At 48.0% G+C, this 15,780-nt stretch overlaps 3 protein-coding genes across 6 annotated transcripts in view; 2 read left to right on the top strand and 1 right to left on the bottom strand.

Moving 5' to 3' along the window:
- Positions 1-1,971, bottom strand: part of DGCR2 (DiGeorge syndrome critical region gene 2) — a 65,133-nt gene extending 63,162 nt beyond the window's left edge. The window contains exon 1 of one of the 4 annotated variants that reach the window (XM_061602597.1): positions 1,602-1,971. In XM_061602597.1, the coding sequence (XP_061458581.1) occupies positions 1,602-1,680 (79 nt within the window). In that variant the 5' untranslated portion in view covers positions 1,681-1,971. The remainder of the gene's footprint in view (positions 1-1,601) is intronic. The other 3 variants (XM_061602599.1, XM_061602595.1, XM_061602598.1) reach the window with 3 other exon arrangements.
- A 7,920-nt stretch (positions 1,972-9,891) lies between these two features.
- LOC133373458 (testis-specific serine/threonine-protein kinase 2-like) lies at positions 9,892-10,731 on the top strand. Its single transcript, XM_061603238.1, has one exon. The coding sequence runs from the start codon at positions 9,892-9,894 to the stop codon at positions 10,729-10,731; it is 840 nt and encodes a 279-aa protein (XP_061459222.1).
- Positions 10,732-14,008: 3,277 nt separating this feature from the next.
- On the top strand, positions 14,009-15,016 carry LOC133373208 (testis-specific serine/threonine-protein kinase 1-like). Its single transcript, XM_061602625.1, has one exon. The coding sequence runs from the start codon at positions 14,009-14,011 to the stop codon at positions 15,014-15,016; it is 1,008 nt and encodes a 335-aa protein (XP_061458609.1).
- Positions 15,017-15,780: the final 764 nt, after the last annotated feature.

Below are 15,780 nucleotides of genomic sequence, written 5' to 3'. Positions count from 1 at the left end.
AGCATAATAACATGGCACTCAGAAACTCGTCTCTCTTTTGAGGACTCACTTTTTAAGCCATTCCCAAGCCCTTGAAACCCCATAATCTTTATTGCAGGCAACTATTACTGCAGCTTCCCCCCTTCTTCTTCCTATGTCAACATTCGGCCCTGGTATCATTTAAAAAGATAATCCAGGGTATCCCACAAGTTTTCATGCCCCCAAGCAGCCCTGAAGTTCTCCCATCCCATGATCTCATGGTCCCACACACTGAGCTCCCCTTGATGTTGCTGGACATGCTCCTGAACTGGGCACATCACAACGCCTGACTAAACCTCAATTCCCTATCTCGTGGCAATGGATAAATAAATGCCACATTCCCTTGAGGTGTTCACCTCTGTTCTTTTTGACCACTGCCATGTTGGTTACACACACACCTCATCCTAGGGAACAACACATCCCCACTACCTGCCTTCAGTAAAGGCAGCCCACAGATCGCAATCACTCCTTGCAAAGGCCTGGAAGAGATCCCCTCACCCCAAGTATTTTACAACACTCCACAGTTCTCTGAGAACCCCCCAGAGGCTCCCCATTATCACCACTCCACGGCAGAGGTGGACAGAACCCATCCCTCTCTTCACTTAGGTCATACCTCAAATCTCAATCACATACTACAAAGTCAAACCCTCAAAACACCTTAGCCCCTTATCCCAAGACTGTAAATTCCCCCCTCTTAATTATAAAATGCTGAAATGCTCTTACCCCCAACTCCAAGGGGAGAGAGTGAAGTCTCCCCTTTAGGTTCCACTCCAGAGCTGCCTACCTGCAAGTGGACCCCCCCTTATTTACAAAATGCACAGATATTCTCAGGGAAACTGCAAGAGAGCAAGGGGTCTCCCTGTTATCCCCAACTCGAAGGAAACAGGTTGAAGCCTCCCCTTAAGGATTCCTGCGTTGGGCGGGATTCCTGCACTGAGCAGGGGGCTGGACTGGATGGCCTTATAGGCCCCTTCCAACTCTATGATTCTAAGGTTCCACTCCAGAGCTCTTCCCCCCCACCCCAAAAAAATGCCAGTAGGTCCACAGTCCTCACCCTTTGGCCTCTTCCTCTCTCCCCCATCACACAGTCATACCCTAAACTACCCCACAACCTAAACTCCCCCTTACTTACAAAATACATACTGTATAGTCTTAGGAGCAAAGAGCTTCCCCATTACCCCCAACTGCAAGGCACGAGGATGAAGTCTCCCCTTAAGGTTCCACTCCAGAGGCCCCCCCCAAAAAACACAAGTAGGTCTAGAGCCCTCACCCCTTTGGCCTCTTCCTCTCTCCCCCACCCCAAGCCTCCCACTACAAAGTCACACACCCTAAACCCTACATTGCCCCATATCCTGAACTTCCTCCCTCGCTCCCTCCCTTATAAAACACATAGATGGTCTTGGGGAAACCACCAGGAAGGGGGGGTCCTCCCTATCACCTCCAAGGCAAGAGGGTGAAGTCTCCCCCTTAACGTTGACCCCCAAATGCAAGCAGGACACACACACTTCAGCCTCTCTCTCTCTCCCCCTCTCACACCCACCCATCCACTTTTTTAAAAAAATGTCCCTTCCCGGCCCCCGTACCTGGCCGCAACGGCTCGGTGATGCTCAGCACTAGGAGGAAGAGGAGGAGGAAGGTGCCGCTGTCTGCCTTGGGCACCATTTATCCTCCGTTCATCCTCACCCGGCGCAGCAACATAAACCCCCCCGCGGGAGGGGGGCGTCGGGATGAGGAAAAAATAAAATAAATGGAGGAGGCGGAGGAGGCTGCCTCCCTCGTCGTCGTCGTGACGTCGTCGCCACTGCCGAGAACCAGTCGGGCGTCCTCTCCTTCCTCCGGCAGCAGCTGCCGCGTCTCCCTCACAGGCCGGGGAGGCAGCCGAAGGGGTCCGTTCGCCCGCCTGGCTGGCCTGGCTGGCTGTAGCTGCACGCACAAGATGGCGGCAGCATCCCCATTCCCTCCCCCGAGGTGCTGCCTCCTCCCACCTCCCAACCGCCGAGCCTCGCTTCGCAGCCAATGGGGAGGAGGAGGAGCCTCGAGGGGCGGGAAATCTGCATAGGCACCGCCCAACCGCCGAGCCTCGTCTCGCAGCCAATGGGGAGGCCGAGGAGGAGGAGCCTCGGGGCGGGAAATCAGCATGCGCGCATGGGTAATGAGCAGGCGGGGAACTGCTCGCTGTAGCCCAGAGAGGGAGCGCACGCACGTCTTAAAGTCACACACACTCCACGAATTTGCTCGCGCGATGCTTGTGCGTGGTCTACCGAGTATCCTCCGTTGAGTGGTTTCCCATGGTGGTCCCGGTTCATTCATGTGAATGGGTCTCCTTCTGAGTAGGACGACGGTTGAATGGCACCACTGAGTTCAATGGGGTTTATATTCTAATACCAGGGGTTCCCAAACAGTGGATGGCAGAGGTGTAGTCGTCCAGGATCTCAAGGGGCCATAGAGGCGTTATTTTTTTGGGAGCAGGGTCCCTATTTCTCCAGCATCCTACAAGCCAATCAGCATGAAAGGGGAGTATGCTAGCCACCTAGAAGAGGCTTCTAAAATGCTTCCTTGACCTATCCTGCTGCTTGGAGCCAATCAGAGTGAAAGGAGGTGAGTCAGCCACTGAGAAGACTCTTCTGAGTAGCTAACCCTCTCCCCTTTCATGCTGATTGGCTCCTAGGGATATCTGTTGTTGTGGGAGAAGGCATTAACAAGAATCTAATTCTCAACCCAGCAGCAAAATGGGGTGGTGGTGGAAGTGAATGTAATTATCATGAAGGGACCCTGCACTTCTGAATTTCCACTACACTACTAGTGGGTGCAAGCTTCACCCAGGTGGTCTGTGGCCTTGTGGCTGAAGACATGGAGGCGCATCCATTGCCTTAAATATTCGTATGGATTTTTAATTATATTTGGGGGGTTTTATTTCTTATATTCTGTTTTTATTATGAATACAGTCAAATGCAATCTATAAGATATAAAAGAAGAAATAAAAAAATCAGTTAAAAACCATGCTGCTTCTAGCAGAGCACATTACAATGGCTACAGCAGGCGGAAAAATCATTAAATGCTCCACCAAGACCTCAGCAATTGTCAAGTGGTCTGTGGAAAGAAGTTTGGCAACCACTGCTCTATAAGGCAGTTGTAGGGACTCTGTGGCCCTCCAGTTGCTGTTGCATTCCAACTCCCACCAGCCTGCCAATGGCAACCGATGATGGGAGTTGCCGTTCCGCAATTTAAAATTGTTGGGCCACTGGAAGACGGAAAACTTTCATAAATGCAGCTGCATGTTTGGTCTGTATCCACCGAAGGTGACTCAGAGTAGACCCACTGCAATTGGTGGATCCAAGTTAGCTCTGTTCATTCATTTCAATGAGTTTACTCTGAGCAGGACTACCATTTGCAACTTTTCAAAGTGAAACTTGAGCTTGATGGAGGATTGTCCCTGCGCGACAGGCAAAGTGCCTGGGGTGGGAGGTTATAAAACTTTACAGAACTCCAAAGGGGATGGTTGCAGAATCCAAGGGTTTCACAGAGTCCTGAGGGTCTTCCAGACAACCTCTTCAGGGAACGGCCGTAGCTCAGGGGTAGAGCATCTGTCTTGCATGCAGAAGGTCCCAGGTTCAATCCCCAGCATCTCAATGTAGGGCTAGGAGAGACTCCCTACCTGAAACCCTGGAGAGTCGCAGCCAATGAATGCAGACAATACTGGCTCCGCCTCTCATTGGCTCTGACTCCGCCTACTGTTATTCTCCTCTGCCTTCTGCCCCACCAGTCCCAATGGGCACCAACCCCCAGTGCCTGAAAAAAAATGAATTGGACTGCCTTGAGGTCGATCCCAAGTTATGGCAACCCTATGAATAGTGTTTTTTTCATGGTAAGCAGTATTCAGAGGTGGTTGACCATTGCCTTCCCCTGAGACAGTGACTGGCCCAAGGTCACCCAGGGAGCTTCATGGCTGTGTGGGGATTTGAACCCTGGTCTCTCAGGTCATAGTCCAACACTCTAACCGCTATGCCACACTGGATCTCTCCCCCAGAGCCTAGGGGCATTTATTCAGAACTGAGCCCAAATGCAACCCAGGTGACCTCCAAGGTTTCAGCTCTACAATTCTACAAAAGCGCATGCCAGGGTACATCAGGACACTCTGTTCATTTATACATTCCTTCATTTAAAAGAGAAGAAAACAACGAGTTTATTTCTTATGCTTTCACGGCAGTAGAGCCTTTGCAAAATGTGCCAGCATTGCATTTTTTTTCTGTTCTTTTTTTCTCTAACTTGTAACGCGATTGTTTGCTGTTCCCAGAGGGGAAAAGCGCTATTCATGGCTTATTTGCATATGACTGATATAAAGTGAACCAGAGCGTACACATATTTCCCATGCATAAAGCTGTGAAAATTCCTCCCTACTCTTAAAATATGAGGGTTATAGCAAACAAGACTCAGAGCAGACCCATTGAGATTACTCAGAATTAGTAACTTGGATCCATTACTTTCAACAGGTCTATTCTTAAGTATAAATTACTTGGATATATATCCGCATGTGGTAGCCTGGCCATACTTAGGAAGCAGCCTTAGACACAGTCAGACCATTGATCTATCAAGCTCAGTATTGTCTGCACTGACTGGCAGCATCCCTTTAGGGTTTCAGGCAGGGGTCCCTCTCAGCTGTACCTGAAGATGCTGCGGATTGAACCTGGGACCTTTTGCATGCAAAGCACTGCCTTCCCTTACAAGCAGTTATTAAAAATGGTGATATTTTCACAGATCCCAATGGAAGAATATGAGATCTTCCAAGGGGTATGCCCCAGAATCCTTTGCAATGTCACAAAGGATCTTGGGGCACAACCCTCACAGGGCGGCACAGGGCACAACCGATGGGGCACTGCACTGCCAAAAAGCAGAACTTATAACCAGCCAGAACCTTCAAAGAATTGAGCCTCTAGTGAAGGGTTGTGAAAAAATAATCTTTATTTATATATGAAAATGCATAGCCTGCCCTTCTTGTGATGGACACCATTTTGTTCCACTCTAGTAGCGGGCCTTTATTTGTGGTTGCCCCAATCCTTTCACATGCTCAGAGAGGACTTACGGGCCAGGAGAAACCAGCCTCTCACTTCAAGCTAGGCTATGTAGCCTCTCAGAAACAATAGGTACTTCCAGACTCTCAGTTTCTGGGTGGGATTCAATCACCTGCAAGCAAATTCAGGTTGTGGAATTACAGTTGATTGGGAGGTCTTGTGTAACAAACCCGTTTTCCCAAAAGTTCAGACTTTTTTCCAATAAGGAAAGCAACGGGGGAAATGCAGTGGAAAGTGTGGAAAACATGTGCATCAGCAGAGGCTGTGAATGCTCTGGACTTGTGTCTGAATGCTGTAGTGGACTGGATGAGAGCCAACAAACTGTGCTTGAATCCTAGAAAGACTGAGGCTGTTTGGGTAGGTGGTTCCCATGCAGGGACGTCACTAGGGCGGTGCGGCAGGTGTGGGCCGCACCGGGTGACACCACCAGATGGGGTGACACCCAGAGCCGCCCCCCCCCAGGCACCGCCTAGGCACCAATGAGAGTCTTCACGTGGCTGGCTGCCTTCCTTGGCTATTAGAAGGTGGAAGCGGCGGCAGACAACAAGGCGGCCGCGCGCTGCCGGGCCCTGTCATTCGGCTGCGCGCTCCTAGAGGCTGCGCGCGCACGGAGAGAAGGCGCTGCGGGCCGCACCGGGTGACACCAACGCTAGTGACGCCACTGTTCCCATGTTTGGGAGACAGGCAGGTTACCTGTTCTGGATGGGGTCAAGCTTCCTAGCCTAGGGTCATTCCTGGATTAATCTTATTGTTAGAAGCCCAAGTATCCTCTGTGGCTAGGAGTGCCTTTTGCCAGTTTTGTCTGGTTCATCAGCTACAGCTGTTCCTGGACAGAAACAGCCTGACCTCTGTAGTCCATGCGATGGTAATCTCGAGGCTGGATTACTGCAATGTGCTTTATGTGGGGCTGCCCTTGGCCCTGGTTCAGAAGCTCCAGCTGGTGCAAAATGCAGCGGTCAGATTGCTGATGGGAGGCCATGGCCAGCAACACGGGACACCGCTTTTAGAGCATCTGCACTGGCTGTCCATCTGCTACTGAAGCAGATGCAAGGTCCTTGTATTAATTTACAAAGCCCTGAACAACTGAGGTCCAGGGTATTTGAGGGGCTGCCTGAACCCTCATATCCCAGCTCGATCACTGAGCATCTGCAGGAGCGGCTCTGATCGTCCCGACTTGGTAATGCTCATTTAACATTGACGCGAAATCAAACAAGGATCTCATTCTCTACCCGGCAGCAAGAAAAGGGGGGGAAGGGAGGGGCTGTGACTATCATGACCCTGCATTTCTGAATTTGCCACTTACCTACTGGTTACAAACATTGGTGCTCTACTCCCAACACAACCCCACCCAGGCACAGCTCTCTCCTCAGGCCACGCCTCTCGCCGGCCCTGCTTCGCACCTCCTTGAGCCTTTTTTGCCTGGCTTGGAATGTGACTTTGAACTCTAGTAATGCCTCTCGCTTCTCTGGATGGAGGACAGAGGGGTGTGTGTGTGCGAGTGTGTATAGAAACTAGCCGTACTGGACAAAGGCAGAGCTTGGCAAAGTTACTTTTTTTGAACTACAACTCCCATCAGCCCAATCCAGTGGCCATGCTGGCTGGGGCTTATGGAAGTTGTAGTTTAAAAAAAGTAACTTTGCCAAGCTCTGGACAAAGGTAAGGTTCACATTGATTCCTCCACCCACTTTTGCTTCTGGCTCCACCCACCACTGGCATGCAGCCCCCAGAAGAGAAAGCGGCCCCTTGGACTGAAAAAAGGTTTTCCATCCCTGATCTGCCAGGAGACTTATATCTACCGGTGTCAAGAGGAAGATTCTGAGGCCTTCATATTCAGGAGGAATATAAGACACAAGGAAGACGTTATACCTACCAGCAGTGGGTCTGCAGAAAACTCAGAAACACCAGTACAAAACTTATACAAATATGTAGTGTAGATATATATCTCATGTCACTCAAGAACAGTAGATCTTACTGTTTTGTTATTTTATTCACTTTATTTTATTACCCTTATATCTCTCATGCTCCCCCCCCCAGGAGCTCAAGGTAGCATACATGGTTCTCTCTCACCATTGTATCCTCATGACAACCCTGTGAGGTAGGTTAGGCTGCGAGATGGTGGCCGGTCCAAGGTGACCCAGTGAGCTTCATGGATGAGCAGCAATTTGCACCCTGATCTCCCAAGTCCCAGTGTGACACTCTAACCACTACACCACACCGACTCTCAGGGGGGTAGACCTGGGGATTGAATAGGAAATATATGTATTTATTGATTGATCAAAGTATTTATGGACCGCCCTCTCACAAAACATCCAGGAGGCGTAGAGCAACATAAAATTCACATTTATAACTCTGTCCACTGTTGCTCCTGGCCTTGTCCACCACTGGCATGTGGATTTCCCCTCGCCCAGAAGAAAATGTGGCCCTCCTGGGGAACCTGTGGCCCTCCAGATGTTGCTGGACTCCCACCTCACTTCAGCCCCAGCCAGTACGACCAACAGCTAAAGAAGAAAGGAGTTGTGTTACAACAACATCTGGAGGGCCACAGGTCCCCCACCACCGCAATGGATAAATAGATGACATGTCAACATTGCATACTCCCGTTGCCCCCAAACCTTCACATCAGTGCATCCAGAGTCAAGGGTGAGAGGATGGATTAAGACCGCCTCATTACTAAGCAGGATGTGTTTTGCGTCCACGCAGCGATTTGCTTAAATGTTGTTATGAGCGCGCCCTTGCCCACTGAGCGATGATTCCTAGTTATAAAGAATGGCAGAGCAGCTGACCTCACAGCGGCCCGCTCTTAATAACACACCTCTCATTTGGCAGTTATATGGAAAAGGGTCGTGGAGGTTGCCTCATCTTCCCGACAGCCTCGGTAAGAAGGCAACAGTAATAAGGAAACGTAAGATAAATCGCCCCCTTTGGGTGCTGGCGGGGGGCAGCTTTATGTTAAGAGCAATCAAATGCGGCCTTCAGAAAGCCTTCGTATCCAGACGGCAACAGTTTCAAAGCCATCCAAAAGCTATTTTATAGTTGAGATCTGCAAGATGTGGCATTTTTTAATTTTATAATTCCAATCATTTTGTCATTAAAATAATTTTATTTCATAAACGGAAACTGCTGCTTTTATTTCTATTTTGCATATTTTTAGGTTAACTTCTTTTTAACTCTGTGTCTTTTTAACTCTGATCGATAATTTTAGTCATGTCAAGAACATAAGAAAAGGCCGCTGGATCAGGCCAGCACCCTCACAGTGGCCAACCAGGTGCTTATGAGAAGCCCGCAAGGAGGACCTGAGTGCAACGGCGTCTCTTCTCCCCTGCAGTTTCCAGTGACTGGTATTCAGAAGCAGGCTTCCTCCAACAGGGGAGTTAGAACATAGTCATCATGGTTAGCAGCCATTGATAGTCATCCCATTTTATTTCATGTAAACTGCTTTGAGGTTTTTACGATGAAGCAGTATAGAAATTCTGTTAAATAAGCAAAAAATAAATAAAAATACAAGCCTACCTTTGTTTCATTGTGCATTCATTAAATCCACTTTTCTTTGGTCACTGTGAGAGTAGGATGCTGGACTAAAAGGCTGTTTGGTCTGATCCAGCAGCGCTCTTCTTCTTATGTTCTGTTCCATGGAATGACTTGGTGGCATTATTATTATTGTTAAGTTGCTTTTTTACAACATAAATACATAGCGTTGTAATCAACTCAGAGTAAAGGTAAAAGTGTCCCCGCACTTGTAGTGCGAGTCATTTCCGACTCTTAGGGTGACGTCTTGCGACGTTTACTAGGCAGACCGTATATATGGGGTGGGATTGCCAGTTCCTTCCCTGGCCTTTCTTTACCCCCCAGCATATGCTGGGTACTCATTTTACCAACCACAGATGGATGGAAGGCTGAGTGGACCTCGACCCCTTTTACCGGAGATTCGACTTCCTCCTTCCGTTGAAATCGAACTCCGGCTGTGAGCAGAGCTAGTCATATCTATTAGCTTCAACAGCTCTACTCTGAGTAGGATTAGCACTGAATACCACCCATTATACCATTAACAAATCCATACAAAACACTTACTATTTCTTCATAGATTAGACAGACAGACAGACAGGTAGATAGGTAGATAGGTAGATAGATTAGATAGATCACAAAAGCTATGGTCCCAGGCTATGGTCTGAAGACACATGAGGCCAGAACCCTGCTGGTTAGGTCTGGTCAGTGCCTGGATGGGAGACCACCTGGGAACCATATGTAAGCCACCTTGGGTTTCTATGATGAAAATAAAGGTGGGTATAAATGTAATAAATAAATAAGTAAATAAAATAATAAACAGCCACAGGAAGCTTTGGCAGCACAAATAGCAAAACATCAACTCGGTCCATCAAAAACCTGGGGAGACAAGTAAGTGTTTACCTGAAAAGATGTCAGCGAAGGCACCAGGTGGGCCTAGCTGGGGAGAGCGTTCTGAGGTGGGGAGCCACAACTGAAAAGACTCTCTCCCTTGTCATCACCCTCCAAGTCTCCCTCCAAAGGGAGACCCAGAGAAGGCCCTCAGCTGAAGATATAGATCATACTAGGAGACTGTGACTATGTGCGACAATTGTGTGCCCTTTCATTAAAGTCCCTGAATCACATATGCCTTACAGTGTTGCCTTATGACATCAACCGATGACATCAGGTATTCAAAACAGTGCTTGGGAGACCACTCAGCACTTGCAGACTCTTATCTCCTGAGATGACCATCACAAGACCCAAAGGAATGCACCACTAAATTACATTCAGATGGGAGGTAGGCGTGCCCACCCTTTGTGTCATGGACGATGCCGCTGTGCTTAGGAAGAAAGGTTATATTCTAGGGCATACTTTGGGTGAAAGCTCCTTTGCCAAAGTGAAATCTGCCTACTCGGAGCGTCTGAAATTCAATGTGGCCGTGAAAATTACAGACAGGAGGAAAGTTCCCACCGAGTTCTTAGAAAAATTCCTCCCCCGGGAGCTGGAGATCTTGTCAACAGTGAACCACTGTTCTATCGTCAAAATCTACGAGATCTTTGAGACATCAGGCAAAGTCTACATCGTGATGGAACTCTGCGTGCAGGGAGACTTGCTGGAGTTCATCAAGGGCAACCGAGGCTTGCCAGAAGAAGTCGCGGGCCGGATGTTCTGCCAGCTGTGTTGCGCCGTCAAATATTGCCACGATTTAGATGTGGTGCACAGGGACCTGAAATGTGACAACATCCTCCTGGACAAAGACATGAACATCAAATTGTCAGATTTTGGGTTCTGCAAGCGGTGCTTTCGGGATGGGGGTGGGAAAATCATCCCCAGTGAGACGTTCTGTGGCTCGGCGGCTTACGCCGCTCCGGAGGTGATCCAGGGTAGACCGTATCACCCCAAAGTTTACGACATGTGGAGCCTGGGCGTCATCCTGTATGTCATGGTCTCTGGGTACATGCCCTATGACGATTCCAACGTCAAGCGGATGGTCCGACTACAGGAGGAACACCGAGTGCTCTTCCCAGATTCCTTGAGCATCGAATGCAAAGATCTTATTTTCCGCATGCTGCAGCCAGACGTCTCTCACCGACTGCGGATTGAAGACGTCTTGAGCCACCCTTGGGTGCAGGGGAAGCGCCTGAAGTCACGCAAATTGTGAGAGTAACCCAGCCGGTAAAGAGCAAACATGAAACATAACAGGGAGTACTTATTGTTTTTGCAGAGTGCAGTAAATTGTGAATTCCTTTTCCTTGAGCTGCACTGCACTGCTCTCCTTACGAGGTCGATATATTATTTACGTGTTTATTAATTTGCTACTTACCTTTTTACTTTTTAAAATTCAATGCCAGCTTTCCGCCAGAGCCCATTTAAAACAGCAGACTGCATTCTAAGAGATATGACTTGAAAGGAAAAGGGAATGGGGAGGGCAGAGGAAATATAAGCAAATTTAGGTACCAACTCTTTCATAGTGTTATATAATGAGGTCACACATTGACAAAGTAGAATGGAGGCAGTTCTCAGTGTGTGGGGGGAAATAGCAGTGAGTTCCAGCAAAGTCGACGGAGGGGTCCTCACTGTTTTCAGCCATGTAGAATCTGTTCTGAGAGGAGACCAGCCAAATGGCAGTTGGTCCCACCAAAGCCGATGGAGGGGGCCTCACTGTCTGACCTCTCTCTCTGAAGTAGCCATGTAGAATGGCAGCTGATGCAGCCAGCTCTGGGAAGGGTGAAGATAAATAATGAGGCCTTTCTGACTCCGTTTCCTCAGTTGCAGCCAGGTAGAAGGGCTGCAGATTTAATTATTCCAGTCCTTTGAGACCACCTAAATGGTTACAAGGTATTATGTGCAGGGGTATAGTCATCCATGCTCTCAGGGTGTATTAGACCCCTTACTTTTTGGGGAGCAGGGTCCCTATGTCTCTAGCATCCTACAAGCTAATCAGCATGAAAGGGGAGTGTGTTGGCCACCGAGAAGAGTCTTCTAGCATGCTTCCTTGTCCTTTCCTTCGGACTGGAGCCAATCAGAGTGACCGGAGGTGAGTAAGCCACTGAGAAGACTCTTCTCAGTATCTAGCACACTCCCCTTTCATGCTGATTGGCTCCTGGGGTGTCTGTTGCTGTGAGAGAAGGCATCAACAAGGATCTCTTTCTCAACTCAGCAGCAAGAAAAGGGAGGAGGGGTGTGGCTGTGACTATCATGAAGAGACCCTGCACTTCTGAATTTGTCACTATACTACTGATTATTTATGGGAAATTAAGCATCCTTTCCTTTCTGAACCTGCCACTACTATAGCTCTGTTCAGTGGTAACCATTAAGACTGAGGGGGCGGAAGACAGGGAGTCCCACAGTGGGTAGAGTCACAGCCAATGAGAGGCAGAGCCAAGTTATTCTGGCTTTGTGTCCCTCCACCTCCCTGCTGAGTTCTACAAAGAGCAACACTGAGATGGAGGAGGAGGAGGAGGAGGATGGCAAGCAGGGCCACCCCCTAGATTGATAGTAAGAAAGAAGGTGGGCAGACCAGGCAGAAGATTGGCAGGTGGGAGCTTGCTGAGGGCAGACTGAGTTTGGTGGGGCGGTGCACCACTTGCCCTAGCGGACCAGCCTCCACTGCTTGTAGGTTCTGGGAGAATCCTCACTATGTTCTAGATCCTTTTCAGGAGACAAACCTCTGATCCAAAGCGTTGAACATAATTTGCATGAATCCTGCGATGCTAGGGTTGCCAGGTTCAGGGCCTGAGACTGATCCTGTATCTTTAGGAGAAGAGAAAGTCAGCCAGGTGCAGGTGTTCTTGCAACCCTGTAAGGGGAAAAACCACAAGGTGGAATTCTCCCTTCCCCCTGCACAACTTTTAAAGATACAGAAGACATCTTGGTTGCCAGGCAGAGCTGCGTGAAAACCAGTTAGCAGTACAAACTGTTCCATTGGCCAAATGTTTTGCATCAGCGGAACATTGTTGCACAAGAGAATGCAAAAGCAGCTTGCTTTGTATGCAGAAAGTCCCAGGTTCAAAGCCTGCCATCTCCAGTTAGGGCTAGACCACTGTCTGAAACCCTGGAGAGCTGCTACCAGTCCGTGTGGGCAATACTGAGCTAGGTGAACAATGGTCTGACTCTGTATAAAGCAGCTTCCTAAGGCTGTTATATGCCTCTCTTTAATTGCAGTTAAAGCGAAAATCAATAAATGGATGCATCATACATTTTTAAAAATCAGGAATTCAGAAACTACATTACATCCGAGTGGAATACATTCACCACATATTAGGTTCCATCCAGAGTAGACCCATTGGGTTAGTAAAATGAGAAACTGAAATTGACAGGCTCGCCCATCCCTGTGAACAGAGGAGATCTTAAAATCTATATCCTGAAACACATATGCCTCCTATTGTCCCAGTTTCCTGGGGTGAATCCTTCTTTTCCCAACTCTGAAAAACCACCATCCCTATTTTGTCCCTATTTGCTATTGGGAGAGATGGAGTGGGTGATATGTTAATCCCATAGCGCTGTTAAGTTTTTTGTTTGTTTTAAGACAATTCTCCTAGATCACATACGGTATGGCCGAAAGAATTTGCATTTCCTTGGAATAGAATGAAAGGCCTCATCCACCCAATACATTTTAAGCAATTGCATGCCACATTAACAGTTGTGGTTTCCTGCAAAGAATCCTGGGAACTGAAGTTTGTGAAGGTTGCTGGGAATTATTAGGATACTCGCAGAACGACAATTCCCAGAGTTTCCTAGGAAGAGGTATTGAGTGTGATGTGAATGGGCCCTAAGTTTTTTTGACACGCCCAGGCCTACTGGATAGTAGTCATTCAATGCTTTAGATGTTTTAAAGTGTTTTTAGTGTTTTTGTTTGCTTCCCTGGGCTCCTACTGGGAGGAAGGGCAGGATATAAATTTTATTGGTCTTAATCATGATGATGATGCAAGTCCTACTGAGAGTAGACCCACTGAAGTTAATAGACATGACTGACTTCAGTTCATTAATCTCAACGGGTTTACTCTGAGCAGGACTTAGTTGAATACAACTCAATGTTTTTTGGGGGGGAAACAGAGCACGGAGATTTGCTTTTCCTCCCATCTCTGTATATTGGCTGCTCTTTGCATAGGAGAACAGGACAAACCTTTTAAAGCCTCCCCAATACAAGAAGATGCCACTACTTTCAGGTGACACGCAGGCATGTTCGTACCTCTATTTACCCTTGGTGTCCGTATGAATTCGCTCCAACATGAGCCATATTCATGCATGGTCAGTCAACACTAACAACAGCTCTGCTTTGTGACATCACAAAAGAATGTTCAGGGTTCTGAGGCAGGACAGCCCAAGACATTTCAGATTACCATCCTGGAATGCGTGTGAATGGGGGTGGGGTGCCCCCTTAGGATAGTAATGCTCAGCCATCTTGAACATATTGGTTAGACGCTGCCTCAGGTACTATGGATGATGCTGAAGTTCTTAAAAAGAGAGGCTACATCATGGGAATCAATCTTGGAGAAGGGTCATATGCCAAGGTGAAATCGGCGTACTCGGATCGGCTGAAATGCAATGTTGCGGTCAAGATCATTGACAAGAGGAAAGCTCCCCGGGACTTTCTGGAGAGGTTTCTTCCTAGAGAAATTGAGATGCTGGCAAGAGTGAAGCACCAGGCCATCATCAAGACCTACGAGATCTTCGAGACCTCTGAAGGCAAAGTCTACATCGTGACCGAACTCGGCGTACAAGGAGACTTGCTGGAGTTTATCAAGAGGAGAGGAGCCATTCCTGAAGAAGTTGCTCGCAAGATGTTCCACCAGCTAGCTAGTGGTATCAAGTACTGCCACGAGATGGATATTGTCCACCGAGACTTGAAGTGCGAGAACCTTCTCTTGGACAAAGAGTTCAACATCAAATTGACAGACTTTGGTTTTTCCAAACAAGTAACCCGCGACGATGATGGTAAGGTGGTCCTCAGCAAAACTTTCTGTGGTTCTGCTGCCTATGCAGCCCCCGAAGTGCTGCAAGGCATCCCCTATCAGCCCAAGGTTTATGACATCTGGAGCCTAGGAGTGGTTCTGTTTATCATGGTCTGCGGCTCCATGCCGTACGATGACTCGAACATCAAAAAAATGCTCAAGTTGCAAAAAGAGCACCGGGTGCATTTCCCCAGGTCAAAAGTGCTGTCGGTTGAATGCAAAGATCTCATTTACCGCATGCTCCAACCCGATGTCTCCCGTCGGTTGTGCATCGATGAGATTTTAATGCACATTTGGATGCAGGAACCCAAATCCATTTCAGACACCGTGCTCATGAAAACGGGGGAATGCTCCTACCATCATAATCAGATAAAATCCATGTTTGGAAAAGAGTCAGGGCCAGAGACCTCGGACAATGAACAAGTTATCCAAGAAGAAAGACACGCTGATCTGGATCTCCTGTCTGACAAGATGCAAAGGACTTCTCTCTGAAAAAGCCAGGGACCCAGCAACAAGCAAAGATGAAAGTGGCTTTCTGTAGCACTACCAGTTTCAAAAACTTCTTTAACGACTCTGTTCTGAAAACTCTTTGGAAAGAGATCAAAGCAATTTGGGGGGGGGAGAGGTTTTTCTTCCATCAAGTCCTTGCAGATTTTCTGTCTTGGAAGCCACAAGAGCCAACAACATCCACACCTCTCAACATCTGTAAGATACACCACATTGGAAGTAGAGAGAATAGCTTTATCTCACCATTGTTGATCTTCAATGAACATCCACATCATACATTTTAAAGCACTCTTATACCACTTTAATAGTCATGGAGAATCCTGGGAACAGCAGTTTCTTAAGGGCGTAGCTCTGGAAGGTCAGCACCCTTAACTACAGTTCCCAGGATTCTCTGGGGGAAGCCATGACTGTTAAAGTGGTATAAGAGGGCTCTAAATGCATGGTGTGGACATGATTGTTGCCATGCCCTGATAAGGCTTGGTCTGCTACCCCTACCAGGTTGGTGTTATGCTACCTGCAAGACCAATAATTTGACATCTAACACATCAGAGGTCCATCTGCTGTAGGGCCAGTCAATTTCTCTGTGATGAAGGCGTGCTTCAAACAGACATCAGCCCTTTGGATTGTCTACATCTTTGCAATGGCAACTTCTGCCGCACAAGATACCTGTAAGGTACGTGCACTGATGCTTCCACACAAGATAGCAATCTCAGTGAAATTAAGGTTTAAGAAGATCCAGATCTAGTAAA

This window comes from Rhineura floridana, chromosome 19, assembly GCF_030035675.1.
Source record: "Rhineura floridana isolate rRhiFlo1 chromosome 19, rRhiFlo1.hap2, whole genome shotgun sequence".
Lineage (NCBI taxonomy): Eukaryota > Metazoa > Chordata > Lepidosauria > Squamata > Rhineuridae > Rhineura > Rhineura floridana.
Note: the sequence above shows the minus strand (reverse complement) of the source record. Positions and strands in the feature narration are given on the sequence as shown.

What these genes read in the sequence shown, in the direction of transcription:
- LOC133373458 (XM_061603238.1), top strand. Translation starts at nt 9,892, where the DNA reads ATGGACGATGCCGCTGTGCTTAGGAAGAAAGGTTATATTCTAGGGCAT.
- LOC133373208 (XM_061602625.1), top strand. Translation starts at nt 14,009, where the DNA reads ATGGATGATGCTGAAGTTCTTAAAAAGAGAGGCTACATCATGGGAATC.